The 17,346-nt window shown below is 34.1% G+C and overlaps 1 protein-coding gene across 5 annotated transcripts in view; it reads left to right on the top strand.

Moving 5' to 3' along the window:
• The window catches only part of VPS13C (vacuolar protein sorting 13 homolog C), a 165,730-nt gene that overhangs the window by 112,746 nt on the left and 35,638 nt on the right, over positions 1 to 17,346 (top strand). For all 5 annotated transcript variants that reach the window (XR_012919788.1, XR_012919789.1, XM_076004438.1 and 2 more), the window contains 11 exons: positions 83 to 232; positions 403 to 667; positions 1,301 to 1,461; positions 2,443 to 2,564; positions 3,395 to 3,689; positions 4,969 to 5,358; positions 6,907 to 7,011; positions 7,731 to 7,895; positions 9,440 to 9,568; positions 9,846 to 9,979; positions 11,498 to 11,624. Coding sequence is in view for 3 of the 5 variants with exons in the window: in XM_076004438.1 (XP_075860553.1) it covers positions 83 to 232; positions 403 to 667; positions 1,301 to 1,461; positions 2,443 to 2,564; positions 3,395 to 3,689; positions 4,969 to 5,358; positions 6,907 to 7,011; positions 7,731 to 7,895; positions 9,440 to 9,568; positions 9,846 to 9,979; positions 11,498 to 11,624 (2,043 nt within the window). In the remaining 2 variants the exon portion in view is untranslated. The remainder of the gene's footprint in view (positions 1 to 82; positions 233 to 402; positions 668 to 1,300; positions 1,462 to 2,442; positions 2,565 to 3,394; positions 3,690 to 4,968; positions 5,359 to 6,906; positions 7,012 to 7,730; positions 7,896 to 9,439; positions 9,569 to 9,845; positions 9,980 to 11,497; positions 11,625 to 17,346) is intronic.

Raw genomic sequence — 17,346 nt, 5'->3', positions numbered from 1 at the left:
CAGTTTAGGAGAACATAAAGTATTTTAATTTTATTATTAATTAGCTCATAACTTAAGCTTGTTATATTTTTTATCTTCATAGGTAAAGAAGAACCCAGTCCAGGATAAAAGTCTGATGCCAGGAGATGATTTTATTCCTGAGCCACAAATGGCAATTCGTATTTCTTCAAGAGATACAATGAATATAACAATATCCAAAAGTTGTCTTAATGTTTTCAACAATTTAGCAAAAGTATGTTTGATTCTTGCTTGGAATATTTCAAGTGGAATTTAAAAATGAGACATATATGTATTTTTTTTTTGTCATCAGAATTAGTTTCTAAAAAATACGTGGTCATGGTATATTTTGGGAAGAATGTACCTTTTGCAGAAATTTTATTATGATGCTGTGTTCCTTTTCAGGGTTTTTCAGAGGGCACTGCTTCTACTTTTGACTACTCTTTAAAAGACAAGGCTCCTTTTACGGTAAAAAATGCTGTGGGTATTCCCATTAAAGTTCGGCCCAATTGTAATCTCAGAGTAATGGGCTCTCCTGAGAAAACTGATATTTTTGATGTTGATGCTGGCCAGAATTTGGAATTGGAATATGCCAGCATGGCACCTTCACATCAAGGGAAACTATCTATATTGAGCCGTCAAGAAAGCTCCTTCTTTACTCTGACCTTTGGTAGGCTATATTTATTTATTTTAAGGGCATCTTAGGAATTGTTTGTGTGGGCTTATTTTTGATAAAATATGAAGAAAAAGTTTTGTTGCAGGTATCTTAGGATAGAAACCACGTTTCTAAAGGCGTTAGACATGTAATTGAAAAATGTCTCTTGTTTTCTTTTAAACTTGAGAAAATTAAACTTTACTGATTTAATTAAGTTCCTAACAAGCTAGGCTATTTCTATACCTCTAAACAATACAACATATGGTGTGCCTCAGAAAGGATGAGAGTTCAATGAGGAGAGAAAATAACTATATTCAGAAGTCCTGAAATATTGACAGTAATTACTACTGTTAGAGGGAAAAGGAGATGGTTACTATATAGTTATTTGAGAGAATAAGAAATAAGTTGAATTTTGTTTTAATATATTCAAAACCCTAAGAAAAATCATTTGGGTCAAAAATTTTATGTCAGTAACTCGTCTTCCTTTTTTTATTAGTTCCTTTGCCTTAGAAAAGCATTTTGTAGTTATGAGTTCTAGTCATGAGAAAAAAATACTCTCGGCGTTATTTTGAGGTATTGATGATTCTGTCATTGAGAAATATCAGTAAGTTAATATTTGGAATTCTTTTCACTTGTGCTCTGCCTTAGTGCCTCATGGATATACAGAAGTCGGGAATATCCCTGTTGCCAGACCTGGACGGCGGTTGTATAACGTACGGAATCCCAACGCCAGTCATTCCGACTCCGTTGTGGTACAGATTGATGCAACTGAAGGGAATAAAGTAGTCACCCTTCGCTCACCTCTCCAGGTGATACTAGGAATTCTGCCCCTATGAGTACATCAAGAAAAGTAAATCATTTAGCTGAACATAGCAACATAGTAAAGCTTCCTTGAGTCAATGCTGATTATTCAGAGATGAATAGTAAACTGAAGTGGCATCTATTCCCTATCCAATTTGCTTTTATAATATTTTTTATTTTAAATATCTATAGTTTTGTTCTTTAAAGCTCATTTTTATTGTCTTCTGGGTTTAAAATTGATGAAGCTTTTTCTTGTATATTTCTTTAAATATTCAGAAATGAAGAATATTGTAGTTATAGTTGGTTGTCAAATAGTATAACATTCTACTCTCTTTGCATATCACTTGGAATTGTATTTTTCAAGTATAAAGGAATATTGGAATGATCTACTCCACTGAAAAAAATTTAGCATCTTAATCTATGTACTTTCTTTTCTACCTTTATGGTTTTATCAATCATTTTCTTTTTCTGTGCATTGCTATAAGTTTCATTATATGGTCAGCAAAAGAACATTTTTTCCTGCTAATGACATAAGCTAAAAATGATTTCAAATTTTGACCATCGTCATCTCTTTGTTATTAGTTCTGGCATGTAACAGGCTGTAGTAAAAAAAAACAAACAAACTGGTATTACTCTTCTTGTCTTTCTTTAGCTGTCCTTTTCTGTGTAGCAATGATGCATCAACAAAAGGTTGTAATTGAGAAAATATGGCTGAAATCTTCAAAGAATAACACATTTGAAAGATAATATTAACTAACAGTAAACATAAGCATATAAAGCATGTGAATATCTTATTAATAATTTTCAACTACCACTTAAACAAATTTAATATACATAACACTTAACCTAAAAAATTTTCAGTTGCCAATAAAAATATCTTCCAATACTGAGTTTGAACCTTTTTAGATCTAAAGGTAATTGTCTGCCTCTCACATTTTTCTGTTGAACTTATATGTTTTTAACAACTTGTATGTTCTTTTGTCCAACAGATTAAAAACCATTTCTCTATTGCATTTATAATCTATAAGTTTGTTAAGAATGTGAAGCTATTGGAGCGCATTGGAATAGCCAGACCTGAAGAGGAGTTCCATGTTCCTTTAGATTCATATAGGTAGATACTTCTTTGAATATACTAAGCTTTAAAAAATTTATAGTATATATCTTTAATTTTATGAATTGGGGATCTATATTCTGGATATAACCTCTGGATTTTATTATCTAAATATCTATAAAAGCCATATTTAAAACATATATTGTCTATCCTTCTGTAGGGAAATACATTTATATTATCATAGAATTTACCAGATGAAAATTCCTTACTGTGTATGTAATATTTTAGAATTTTCTGAGATCTGTTTTTACTAGATTGCCTTTGTATTTGAAATGTGAAAAAAATTTTTTTGAGACATTGTCTTGCTCTGTCACCCTGGCCAGAGTACAGTAGTGTCGTCATAGTTCACTGCAACCTCAAACTCCTGGTTTCAGGCAATCCTCTGGCCTCAATCTCCCAAGTAGCTGGGGTTACAGACATGCGCCATGACACCCAGCTCATTTTTTCTAATTTTAGTAGAGACAGGATCTCACTCTTGCTCAGGCTAGTCTCAAACTCCTTGACCTCATGAGATGCTCCTACCTTGCCCTCCCAGAGTTCTAGGATTATAGGTGTGAGCCACTGCAACTAAAATGGAAAACAAATTTTTCAGTCCTTATTTACAGAGGGCTTTTTCCCAGTAAGTTCCTCCACGAGTTAGCTATGTGACTTTGGGCAAGTTTCTTAAACCTTTTATAGCGATGGTTTCTTTATCTGTCAAAATAGGAATAATGGCACCCAACTTGTAGAATCAGCATGAAAATTTAATGAGATTCTTTTTCTTAAGTTCTTGATCAAAACTTTTTCCCACTGTTTTTTGTTTATTTGTTTTGGTTTTTGGTTTTTTGCAGATGTCAGTTGTTTATTCAGCCAGCTGGACTCTTAGAGCATCAGTACAAAGAATCCACTACTTACATTTCCTGGAAGGAAGAACTTCACAGGAGCAGGGAAGTCAGATGCATGTTGCAGTGTCCATCAGTAGAAGTCAGCTTCTTACCTCTCATAGTGAATACGGTTGCTCTGCCTGATGAATTAAGCTATATATGTACACATGGGGAAGACTGGGATCCAGCTTACATTATTCATCTTTATCCTTCTCTCACTTTGCGGAATCTTCTCCCGTATTCTCTAAGATATTTACTTGAGGTATATCTCTTGAATTTTGTTTGATTTTTTTTGTTGTTGGGCAGAGTGAATTCTGATTCTGTTTTATAGTATTTTTAGTTGAGGTCCATGTTATATAGCATATGTGTAATTCTTTAATAGTATTAATGATAGCAAAAACTAGTATATGATCTACTGTATGTTTGGAACTATACTATGTGCTTTACATGGATTAACATATTTAATTTTTACAGTGACTTCCTGAAGTAGATACTATTATTATACCCATTTTACATATGAGGAAACTGAGTCACAGTTTCTGTGACTGGCCCAAGGTCCCACAGCGAGTAAATGGTGCAGCTTGCATTGGAACCTAGGCGATTTGGCTCCTTGATCCCTACCACTTTTCTCTGCTTCATCTGTTGTAAATTAAAAACCATAACCATCTCTTTATTAAGTAAAATTTCATTAACTTAATGATAGAAAAAAACCAATGAAAAAATATTTCATCTTAAGTTGAAGTTTTTATGTTAATGTTAACATGATTATTTGGCCCAAGGTTCTATTTAAAATAAAAATAATTCCTGTCTTTGTTAAGAAATAGTAGGGAATATTTTCTAGTAATGAGGTATGATACATCTTTTTTTAAGTTCTACACACCATAATATTTTAAAACACAAAAATCTGAGAAGTGTTTGGAACCTAAATTATTTGTTTTCATTATCTGACAATGAGCCATTCCTGGGTTGTGGAGATAAAAACTTAATTAAATGAACTACATAGTATTTATACAAGAGAATGAAATTAAGAAAGGAAGCCAGATTTATATGTCGCTGTTACTTATTTTTAAAATAATTCCACCTTACTTAGATAGCTTGGCAGAGGTTTTGACGTCACTTTCCTTATTCCATTCATATGGGAACCATCAGGCATGGTGTGTGAACAGAGAATGAAACTGAAGCCCAGACAGTTAAGTGGCTCATTTAATGATAGCTCGAATGTTCATTCATAAAGGCCAGGATTCATGAATATGGCCCTTGATTCTTTATAGAGATCTGATTTTTTTCCTCAGAACTTTTGGTTCCTTGCCTCTGAATGGCCCAAAGTCAGTTTCTGCCTGTGGCTATGGTATATTTTTTTTCTTTTTAGTTTTTAGCGATTACTGGACATTCATAATATGTAAACAAGGTAGTTCAGGTGAAACTTGGCTATTAACTGGCATTTGGTTAGTTACTTAGCATTTGTGTAAAATATGGATTTTGTTATTTCAGAGGTTTTAAAAAATACTAAGCAAACTTAGTTTTTGTTTGTTTATTTTTAGGGAACAGCAGAAACTCATGAGCTAGCAGAAGGCAGTACTGCTGATGTTCTACATTCGAGAATCAGTGGGGAAATAATGGAACTAGTCCTGGTGAAATACCAGGGCAAAAACTGGAATGGACGTTTCCGCATAAGTGATACACTTCCCGAGTTCTTTCTTGTGTGTTTTTCTTCTGACTCCACAGAAGTGATGACGGTTGACCTGTCAGTACACACCAGGCGAATTGGCAGCCGGATGGTGCTGTCTGTCTTTAGTCCCTACTGGCTTATCAACAAGACTTCTCGGGTTCTTCAGTATCGTTCAGAAGATATTCACGTGAAACATCCAGCTGATTTCAGGGATATTATTTTATTCTCTTTCAAGAAGAAGAACATTTTTAGTAAAAATAAGGTATGTTTTTGTTCACATAACAAGTTAAAATAGATAATTCCTAATCTAAAAAGTTGGGAATTATTTGCCTTGCCTACAACCATACTTACCTGTTTGCTAAGTGCCATTGGTATGAATTGGGTCCAATTCCTTTTAAGAAATGCAGAATAACGTGGAACTAACAACAGTTAGGAACTAACTGTTAGGAACTAATAACAGTTTCCTAAGGCTGAGTTCCCGTTTTCTCCAATTCTTGTAGAATTTCTTCTGTTCATGAAGTAGTGTCAGATAGAATGGGTTGATTTTACATACTTTGCCAATGATAAAATGGCAGTTCTAAAGATGCAACTATTGAATTTGGCTTACATTAATTGAGCCTTCCTATGTATGAAGCACTAAGCCAGGCCTTTGGGAGAGAAACCTAATGCCTAAGACTGGTTCTTTGTGCTCTGGTTCCTTCTTTCCACCTTCAGACTCACGTTTCCTTATTCCTCACTACACGCTTTCCCAAGTGCTCACACCTAGGCTCTTGCACAGGCTGCACCCTCTGCCTAGGATGCCTCTTCCTGGTTTTCTGCTATTCATCCTTTGGCATTCTGCTCAAGCTTGATATGTGTGAAGATTTAAAATGGGTCTAGATATCCCATCCATGAGTAGTGGTTCTCAAATTTCAGCATGTATTAGAATTGCCTGAAGGGCTTTTAAAGCTGATTGCTGGGTCCTTCCTGCCTCTAAAGTTTGATTCAGTTAGTCTGGGTGGAGTATGACAGAATTTGCATTTCTAACAGATTCCCAGGTGATGCTGGTGCAGCTAGTTTGGGGATCACTTTGAGAACCACTCTCTTAGAGTATTGATGAACGCATAGTATTGTAATTACTTGTTTATGTGTCTGACCTGTGGCTGTCCTCAGGTTTTTAATAATCTAATTGGGCAGACGGGGGTGCAATTAATACAGGGCACAGTTAGATCTCTTCTGTAAGACTTTTCTAAATCCCAGAGCCAGAAGTAAACTCCTGACCCTTGCACCTTGATAGCATTTTGTACCTCTTGTATGGTTCTTATCACATTGAGCCTAGTGTTATAATCATTAGTATTTCCTGTTCTCTCTGTTTAGTTGGAAGCTTATTGAAGATAGGAACTATGTCCTATTGTCTTCTATTCTGTCTATTATAAAACCTTTCATATAATGTCTACTGAATAATGTTAAAGACAAATTTTCTATGTGCTAATATTTTATGAATTTGTTAGTTCTGTATCATAAGTCCAACACTGGAAAATATTTTGCATTAGAATTCTTCTTAAAAATAACACAAAGTCTCAATGGTATACATCTCTAAATTCACTGTATTTACTGCACAGGTAAATGGGAAGGTCAGAACTATGCTTTTGTTGTATTGTTCTTGAGAGTTTTCTGTGGTTGTGTTGCCCATTTCCAATATAGATTTGATTATATTTTTCTGTGCCCCATGGTACTAAAGAAATTTCTTATAATCTAGCAACTTTCCATCAAGTAAAATTATTATAGTCTTTTAGGTTTCTTATATGATGGTTTGTGTTCTCTGATATAGGTACAATTAAAAATTTCAACTAGTGCCTGGTCCAATAGTTTCTCATTGGATACAGTGGGAAGTTATGGGTGTGTGAAGTGTCCTGCCAGCAATATGGAATACCTGGTAAGACTCTGCTTGCTTATTGATCTTTGACTCCACTCACCTTTTTCTATAGTTCAGTAAATAAGTTGCCTCCTAAAGGGTACATAAATTTGAATTCAGACTATTACGTGAAGGGCTATTATCTCTCCAGATTTTTATGGCCTTTGGTATCAAAGCAAAATCTGAATTTGTCTAAGTTCAAAATAGTGAGTTGAATCCATCCAAGTGAACAACTTGGTAAATACTCACAGTATGCTAGAATCCTCATTCCATACCATCCCCTGCCAAACATTTCATAAATCTTAAATTTGACTACTGTGAAAATTTGAATAATCTGATGCCAGTTGACTTCTTTTATTATTTCTTTGAAATTTTTATCTTATTAATAATAAATAATAAAACAGAAAAACTTGAGCCTCTATAGTAATTATAAAGAGGTTTATGTTTGGAATGTTAAAAAGTAAAGAATATTAACCAAATTAACTGTGTCATTGCAAGTCTTCATTAGCTACTTACTGATTGATATTTCTTGGATTGGTATCTGGTGGAGCCAAACTAAGGAACTAAATTTTTTTTCTTAGTGAGAAGATAGTATTTAAATATGACTTATAGTTGTTACTTTATTTAAGAATTCTTATTTTAAAATATATTAAGAAGTTTGCATGTGAATGAGGGTTTGTGTGTGTATTTCAAAGAGATTGAAGAAAGTACTAGGAAATAAGTTTGTTTTCTTTCCACAGGTTGGTGTTAGCATCAAGATGAGCAGTTTTAATCTTTCACGAATAGTTACTCTGACCCCCTTTTGTACCATTGCAAACAAGTCATCGTTAGAACTAGAAGTCGGTGAAATTACATCTAATGGCTCAGTGCCGACTATTAAATGGAACTATATTGCTTCATCAGAGGTAAAATTTTTCTTTAATATAACTGGTTCCTAAAATATAGAAATAAATGTTGATATATAAGTAACAATTGTGTATACCTCTTTATCATACTCACTGTTATTATATTTATGTGTTAAAATGGGACAGCCAACTTTGAAAGATTTTTCTTTCACACTGTAACTATGCAAAAAAAATTTTTTTAATAACTTTTTTACCACTTGCCTAGTGTAGATGGTTAATAGTCTTTATCTAGTTCTTTTTATATGTGTAGAAAATGGATATGTACTATAAAAAGCACATAAAGATAATGTACTATGTATTGTCTCAATAATCAAGATACTGTCTCTATATTCAAGGAGTTATAATTTTGGTGGAGGAGCCTAAGACTCATATAAATGAACACATGGAGAGAAAGGTAGCATATGATACGTTGTAAGTGGTTGTAGAATGTCTGAATAAGTGAGATAGAAGTTTCCTTGAAAATTAACTAAAATTCAACCCTCCCACTTTACAGAAGAGAAAACTGAGTTTCAGATTTTTCCAACGTTAATAAAGTCATTGGTAGTTGGGATCATGGTGTTCTAGACCAAAAGGTAAAGTTTGAGAGAAGAGGTGGGATTCAAGCTAAGCTTTGTAGGCTTTGTAAGATTTGAAAAGATGAGGAGAATGAGGGAAAGAGTGGGAGAAGACAGGTGCAGAGGTAAGAACTAGTGTTTGACTTTGAGTTTTTAACCAAACCAGCTGACCCTCAGGATAGCTAAAGGTCATTCTTCTATTCTTGAAAGAAAAGATTATAAAGTTATTTAAAAAAAATACTTAATAAAAAGTTCAAGAGGAAGGTTTCCAATTACAACATAAACTAATTTAGAGCTCTAAGAGGCATGATCTTTTCTAGGCACTGAGAATGATTTCCATAGAGTTGGCAACAAATGTATATTATCTATCTTTGATGTGGGTTTGATAACTAGTATTTTTATTCAGAAGTGGGATTTACCCGGTATTCTATAACAGAAGGACATTTTATATTAGGAACTTAAACTTCCAGTTTTCCAGATAAGAACACTAAAGCTCGAAAGTAACATGTGGTTTGATTGAGACCAAACAGCTAAGATGGTAGTTGTATAAGGACTTCAGCTAGATGTGTGGTGCTCTCTACGCTACCTTGTGCCTTTCTGGTTTTTCTAGGACATTCTGAGGAAGAATTCATCATGTTTTAATTTATTAAAATAGAATACGCATAAAGCAAATGTTATTAAGATTATGTTTTTTAAATATTCAAGATATTTGAGGCATTCTCAATCAACAGGCTGTTCCATTTCTCATAGTATAATTATGCCATAAGTGCCTATAGACTTATATATCTATATTCTTCTGATGAAGTTTCTTTGGTTTCATAAATAGGCATTATATTGCCAGTAATCTTAATATGAGATGTGGAAGGCATATTTTAAGAAACTTAGTAATAATTTAATCAAGATCAGATTTAGAATTCAAAGTTAATTAGGCAGTGTCTTACATATACCACACTATTGTTTTAAGACTAATACTAACTTTTATGTTTTTAGTGCCTTCCATTTTGGCCTGAAAACTTGTCAGGCAAACTTTGTGTGAGAGTGGTCGGCTGTGAAGGATCTTCCAAACCATTCTTTTATAACCGCCAGGATAATGGCACTTTGTTGAGCATAGAAGATCTGGTAAGTTTTCATATTTTAAAATAAAATATCTTTGATTTTTAAAATTTACTTTAAAATATTTTGTTAAACCATGCTATAAAAATCTACTGGTAATTATTTGAAGGTGCTTCTGTACCAACATATAATGCCATACATATATTTGTAACAGTTCAGAGCCAGTTTGTTTTTTATTAAGAACTTAAGAAAACAAAGCTTTTGTGTGTACATAACTGATTAAAATTCCATTTGTAAGTGCAGGTTAAACCATGTCCAACATACTTTTTTTTTTCTACAATAGAATTGTGGTATCTTGGTGGATGTAAACACTGCTGAACATTCAACTGTTATAACCTTTTCTGATTACCATGAAGGATCTGCACCTGCTCTGATAATAAACCATACACCTTGGGACATCCTCACATACAAACAGAGGTATGAAAAAAAAAAAAGAGTTCATGGAAAATCTGATTTGCTTTTATTAGTCCACAATCCCTTCTGGGAATCACTCGAGTTTCATGTTTCAAGTGTTTTTAGATTTTAGAAGGGTAAGATGGAGCACACACTGTTTATTACTGATACCCTCAGCATGTTTTGAGATGGTATTCTGTAAACAAGCACACTAATATTTCTGCAGCAAAACTTATGAATATTAACATCAAGTGGGATAAATAGGAAGTATTAACAATTTCACATCAGTTCAGATCAGGCATTACTGTCAAATGACTTTTAACCCCAAACTTCCAGACAGATCTTTGGGTTTTTAGAGCTTTTTAAATTTCAGAACGGCAGATTTAGGGAGTAAACCTGTTTAAGCATTATTTTTCCTTTGTAATCTGGTAATGTTCAATGAACTCTATATAAATCTGTATTTAGTTTTTTTGGCTAGTAGTAGTAGAAGGTTAAATGGGAGAACAGTGGTGGTGGTGAATGTGAGTTTTGTTGTTCATGCCTGTGCTGTCATTTGGCTTAGATGGTGCCGTTATTTGATGGTGAATAGTTTAAGGCCTTAAACTATATAATAATAATTTTACATATGTAAATCTATATACACATAAAATATATGCATATATGTAGATTTCTTAAAGATTTCTTTATTTAACTCTCATGGAGTAAATCTAGTGAGAGATTTAAAAGTGCAGATTAGGATTAAATCCTAGTTGGATTACTTTTTTTTTTTCGTTCTCTGGAATGTTTTTTGTGTTATATGGACCAATACTTCTTAAACTTTAATAATTAATTTAAAAATCTCCTAAGACTCTTGTTAAGATGCAGATTCTGATTCAGTAGCTTTTGGGTAGGGTCCAGGGTTTTGCATTTCCAGCAAGTCCCCAGGTAATGCTGATGTTGCTGCATAGAACACATTTTTTTTTTTTTTGAAACCTGTAATATATCTTAAGTATTATATTTGATTAAAAAGATTAGCTGTGTGTGGTGATGCACGTCTGGAGTACCAACTACTCAAGAGGCTGAGAAGAGAAGATTACTTGAGCCCAGGAATTCTAGGGTATAGTGCTCCATGCAAGATCTTCTTGCCTGTGAATAGCTACTGTACTCCAGCCTGGGCAACATAGCAAGACCCCTTCTCTTAACATAAACTTTAAGCGCTGTGTGAAGTTCTTCTGCTACTGAAGATATTTACTATTTATAGCCATTTAGACAGGTGGAATCTGATGTGCCAATCTCTTTGCCTTAATGAATTCCATTGGCATGATTCTGCTTGGAACAAATCAGAGTATACTTAAGCTTTGGAAAGGGCAGTATTCTGTTTCTCCAAGTTAAAAACTATTAGTTTAGTGGATATTTTAGGGTACTTATTTTTAGGCAGAGTTGTGTTTTATTAACTAAGGCAATTTCATAGGACTTTGTGCCAATCCTCTCATCAAGAAACTATAGGTCTGGGTTTCTCAAGGCCAAGATATTCTAATCTTCCCTCTGTTACTTGTGTTTTAGTGGGTCACTGGAACAAGTGGAACTGCCACCAAGACAAGCTCGACTTTTTGCCTGGGCAGATCCTACTGGTACCAGAAAACTTACCTGGAGATATGCAGCAAATGTTGGGGAACACAATCTGTTAAAGGTAGTATTTGGTACTGTATGAGTTGCCTGCTTGCGAGGGAAGTAAACAAACTAGCTAGTTTTACCACGTCTTCCTTGTCCTTACTGAACTAAAAATGAATTAGAAGTATTTTCAGAATAAATTACTTTTTGCTTTGGATTGCAAATACTGTAGTGCAAACCAATATTTTATCTTTGATTAATCCAAGTAGTTTATTTACAATTTAAAAAATATGCCTGTTTTATCTTGCCCAAGTAAAAACCAGTAGTAAAGCACCTTTTTTGTATACATTTATAAAAGGAAGGAATTTTAAGACTAAGTGAAAATAACTTTGTTTTGAACATATCTGTACTCCTGTTGGCTGTTAGGTTTTTAGGTATGTAAGGCTGTATGTTTTATTAGTGAAGTCAGATAGTATGTAAATTATCCCATATCAGACATTTAATGAAATTTTTATTGAAACATTATTTAGGTAGCTAAAGTAATTAAATATGCTATTTCTTAGATTCTTATACTCTGAAGTGGGCTTAAGAATTCATCTGCTAGTCTCCCACCTGATACAGGAATTGCTCCTGCATTAGTGATACATCATCTAGTTTCTGAATGAATATATTCCATGATGAAAGAGTTCACATAGTGTCATATACCATTGTTCATTAATGCCAGTTGTTAAAAAGGCTCTCTTGAGTTTTGCTTTAAAGTGGTAATTGCTAGCAGTGATTGAATTATCATTTCTTCTCTCCTCATATTTAATACTACTCAGCAACCACAACTCTCGTTAAGTAGCATATAGACACTAGAGAGAAAGTGGCAGAGATATTCTGGAAGAGGATAGAAAGGTCAATGCATAGAGGTAGATCCAGAAAGAATCCTAGTGACAGTGCATGCAGGGATTTCAGTTTTTAATGTCTCTCCTCTATTTGGTGTTAAAGAACCAGACAGTAGGAAAAGCAAGTGGTTCTACCTCAGTCAGCAGATAGACTGCCAGGTATTGAAAACTGAGCTAGAAGCAAGGAAATTGTCCATTTTCTTCCTCAGTTGACCTGAGAAGGGAGTTCTGCCCAGACCCAAGTGGACATGACAAGGGAGTTTAAAGAAAATTCTTACATTGCTGGCAAATATTAGGTCTGCACAGACTTTTAATTGTTTCCGATTCAGTATGATGTTAGCTGTCAGTTTGTTATATATGGCCTTTATTGTTTTGAGGTATGTTCCTTCTATACTCAGTTTCTTGAGAGTTTTTATCATAAAATTTGATATTGAATTTTGTTAGATGCTTTTCTGGGATCTATTGAAATAATCATATGGGTTTTGTCCTTGGTCCTGTTAATGTTATATATCAAGTTTTTTGATTTATCTATGTTGAACTATCCTTGCATCCCTAAGATGAGTCCCATTTGATCATGGTGATTGGTCTTTTTAATGTGTTGTTTTATTTGGTTGGTTAGTATTTTGTTGAGGATTTTTGCAACTTTTTTCCTCAGGAATGTTGGCCTATGGTTTTCTTTTTTTTTGTTGTGTCCTTGTCTGGTTTTGGTATTAGGGTAATGCTGGCCTTATAGAATGAGTTTGGAATCATTCCCTGCTTTTCAGTTTTGGGAAATAGTTTTAGTAAAATTGTCATTAGTTTTTTAAATGTTTGGTAGAATGCAAACATCAAATCCATTAGGTCCTGGGCTTTTCTTTGATGGGAAACTTTTTATTACTGCTTCAATTTTGGTACTTCTTATTGTTCTGCTCAGGTTCTCTATCTCATCATGGTTCTATCTTAGTAGGCTGTATGTGTCCAGGAATTTATCCATTTCTTCTACATTTTGTTGGTGTATAATTGTTCATAATAGTCTCTAATGATCCCTTTCTTTCTGTGGTATCAGTATCTCCTTTTTTGTTTGACTTTATTTGAGTCTTCTCTCTATTTTTCTTAGTCTAGCTAAAGATTTGTCAATTTTGCTTATCTTTTTCAAAAACCAACTTTTTGTTTCATTGATCTTGTATGGTTTTTTTAGTCACAACTTCATTTATTTTTGCTCTGACTTCTATTATTTTTTTCTTTATACTAATTCTGAATTTAATTTCTTCTTGCTTTTCTAGTTCCTTAAGGTACATCATTAGTCTGTTTATTTGGAATCATTCTGCTTTTTTGATATAGGCTTTTATTGCTCAAAACTTCCTTGTTGGTACTATTTTTGTTGTATTGTGTAGACTTTGGTATGTTATATTTCTATTTTCATTTGTTTGAAGACATTTTTAAATGTCCTTCTTAATCTCTTCATTGACCATCGTCTGCTCATAGGCATGTTGTTTGAGTTCCATGTATTTGTATAGTTTCCAAAGTTCCTCTTGTTATTGATTTCTAGTCTTTTTCCATTGTGGTCAGAAATGATACTTGATATGATTCTATGAATTTATTGAGACTTGTTTTGTGGCCTGACATATGGTCTGTCCTGGAGAATGTTCTTTGTGCTGATGAGAAGAATGTATATTCTGTATCAGTTGGATGAAATGTTCTATACTCAGTTAGGTCCTTTTGGTCTAGAGTATAGTTTAACTCCAGTGTTTCTTTATTGATTTTCTGTCTGGATGATATGTCTGTTACTGACAGTAGGTTATCTAAGTCTCCTACTATTATTATATTGAAGTCTATCTCTCCCTTTGAATCTATTAATGTTTGCTTTAAATATATGGGTGCTCTGGTGTTGGGTGTATATATATTTACAACTTTTATGTTCTCTTGCTGAATTGACTCCTTTATCACTTTATTGTGAACTTATTTGTCTCTTTTTACAGACTTGGACTTGAAATCTGTTTTATCTGGTGTAAGTGTAGCTACTCCTGCTCTTTTTTGATTTCCAGTTAGTTAGAATATCTTTTTCTATCCCTTCACTTTCAATCTATGTATGTTTTTATAGGTGAAATGAGTTTCTTATAGGCAACATATTATTGGGTCTATTTTTTTTTTTTATTCATTCAGCCTCTTTGTCTCTCTTAACTGGAGAATGTAGTCCATTGACATTTAATGTTATTATTGATAGATAAGGACTAACTACTGCCATTTCGTTACTTGTTTTCTGGTTGTTTTGTAATCCTTTCTCCTTCCATCACCTGATTAAATTATTTTCTCTGGTAGTATGTTTTACCTTGTTGCTTTTTATTTTTGGTGTATTTGTTACAGATTTTTGCTTTGTAGTTACCGTGACACTTACAAAAACATCTTATAGATATAATATGTTATTTTCAAAAAGATGACTGCTTAACTTTGGTCACAAAGAAAAGAAAGAAACAAAGGAATAACTGAGAAACTCTACATTTTAACTTCATGCCCCACACATTTTGATTTTATGTCATCTCAATTTACATCTTTTTATATTGCCTATTTCTTAACAGGTTGCTGTAATTATTTTTTGATAAGTTTATCTTTTAGTCTTGACTATAGTGATATGAGTATATTACACATCACATATACAGTACTAGATTATTCTGAATTTGTATGTGTACTTACTTTTACTCGTACGTTTTAGAGTTTTACAGCTTAAAATGTTTCCTCCCTCCTTCCCTCCTTTCCTTCTTTTCTTCCTTTATTTAGGCTAGTCAAATGAAGCAGTGAGAGTAGAGAAGGAACGAAGAAATCTGTAAGTGGTTGTGATCATCAATTAGTTGTAAACATCACTGCACTCAGACCAGCCCAAATGCTTTCTTTTTACACATTAGTATCCTTTTCTTTCATATTGAAGAACTCCCATTAGCATTTCTTGTAAGATGGGTCTAGAGGTGATGAATTCCCTCAGCATTTTTCCCCCCTAGGAAAGACTTGCTCTCTCCTTCATGTTTGAAGGAAAGGTTTGTTTGGTACAGTATTCTTGGTTGATAGGTTTTATTTTTCTTCTCCCCCTTCAGCATGTTGACTATGTCATCTTACTCCCTCCTACAGGGTATGGTTTCCGCTGAGAAGTCTGTTGCCATACAAATCACAGCTTCTTTATATGTCGCTTGCTTGTTTTCTCTTGCTGCTTTTGGGATCCTCTTTGTCTTTGACCTTTGAGAGTTTGATTATTTTATGCCTTGGAGGATTGTCCTATTTGGGTTGAATCTGTTTGGTTATTTGTAACTGTTTTGTACTTGGATGTTTATATCTATTTTTAGGTTTGGAAAGTTTTTTGCTAATACTTCTTTGAATAAGCTTTTTACCTCTTGCTCTTTTTCAGCTCCCTCTTGACCAGCAGTGGGTCTTAGATTCGCCCTTTTGAGGTTATTCTCTATTTCTTGGAGGCATTCTTTGTTCTTTGTCATTTTTTTTTTCTCTCCTGATTGTATTTCCTATAGTCTTTCTTAGAGCTCACTGATTCTTTCTTCTGTTTGATCCATTCTGCTTTTGGGAGCCTCTAATTAATTTTTTCAGCTCAGCAAATATGTTTCTCAGTTCCAGTATTTCTGTTTAATTTTTAAAATTTCAGTCTCTTAGTTAAATTTCCCTGATGAATTTCTGAATTGTTTTTCTGTGTTATCTTGGAGTTTGCTGAATTTTCTTAGAACTGCTATTTTGAGTTCTTGATCTGAGAGTTCACACATTGCTGTCTCATTAGGGTTGGTCACTAGCTCTTTGCTGTATTTGAGGAGATCATGGTTCCCTGTTTGCTGTTGTTTCTTGTGGACATACATCTAGACTTCGCACTGAAGGATTAATTATTCCAGTCTTTGTTCTCTGTTTTGGTATTTCTAGGTAATGTTTGCTTAGAGGTCCTTTGCAATTGTCTGTGGGCCCATTTAATCCTAGATTACTGCCTATTTTCGGCACTAGATGGCGCCTTAAGCCCAGATTTGCCTTGGCTCTCAGAAATATTGGCATATTGTCCCTCCTGGGTGGTGGGAGATCCCAAAAGGGATACCCTGGCTGTATGGGAAGGCTGGCTAGGAGTTCATACCCAGAAGACCCATGGACTGTGCCTCTTAAAATGTGGTGCTGCTGAACAGCCACTCTGAATTGGCATCTCCTTTAACTGAGATAAAGAGCAGGGTTTTGTGGGCCGGGGGTTTCTAGTCCTGCTTGCTCTCTTTGTCTCTACCTGCCCTCGGGGGTTTTTCTCCCTGTAGGCATTAGTGATGCTTTCTATGGGTTGAGGCAGGACTGTTTTTCCTGCAAGGAAACCCAAGATGGTGGGAAAACTGGCTATCCACTGTGATCTCACTTTTTCCAATGTAGAAACTATGAGACCAAGAGGAATTTTCCACACGTGGTATTTGGCATATTGTGGGAAGAGCATCAAAGATGGAGAATTTTGTTTCTCTTTCCATATGTTTCTCTTTCATATGCTTGGAGTTTTTCACTGCAGGCCATAGGGAACATCTCAGCCTCAAATTTGAGTTCTGGGGTATTGCTGGTAATAATCTAGGCACTGGTGTTATATTTGGTCTTGTGGGAAAGAGTGATTGCTTCCACTCCGCCATTTTGGTGACAGCACTCCCTCTTTTGATTTTAATTTCTTACCAGTTATAATTTAAAGCAAAACCATTAAAAAGATTATGATAATATGACAAAGAGAGAATGATAGCCATAAACTTTCATGCAATGAATAGCATAGCATCCGTATATAAGACTTAAAATGCTAGAAACTAACTGAAATACAATTGATGAGGGATATTTTAATATATCTCATTTAATGTTTAACAGATCTAATAGAGGAAAAACAAATAGAATCAGAGTGTATTGGAATAATAACTGAGATTGAACTAAGATACATATCAAAAT

Source organism: Microcebus murinus, chromosome 6, assembly GCF_040939455.1.
Source record: "Microcebus murinus isolate Inina chromosome 6, M.murinus_Inina_mat1.0, whole genome shotgun sequence".
NCBI classification, from domain to species: Eukaryota; Metazoa; Chordata; class Mammalia; order Primates; family Cheirogaleidae; genus Microcebus; species Microcebus murinus.
The sequence above is the reverse complement of the archived record's forward strand: the minus strand, read 5'-3'. Positions and strand labels throughout refer to the sequence as shown.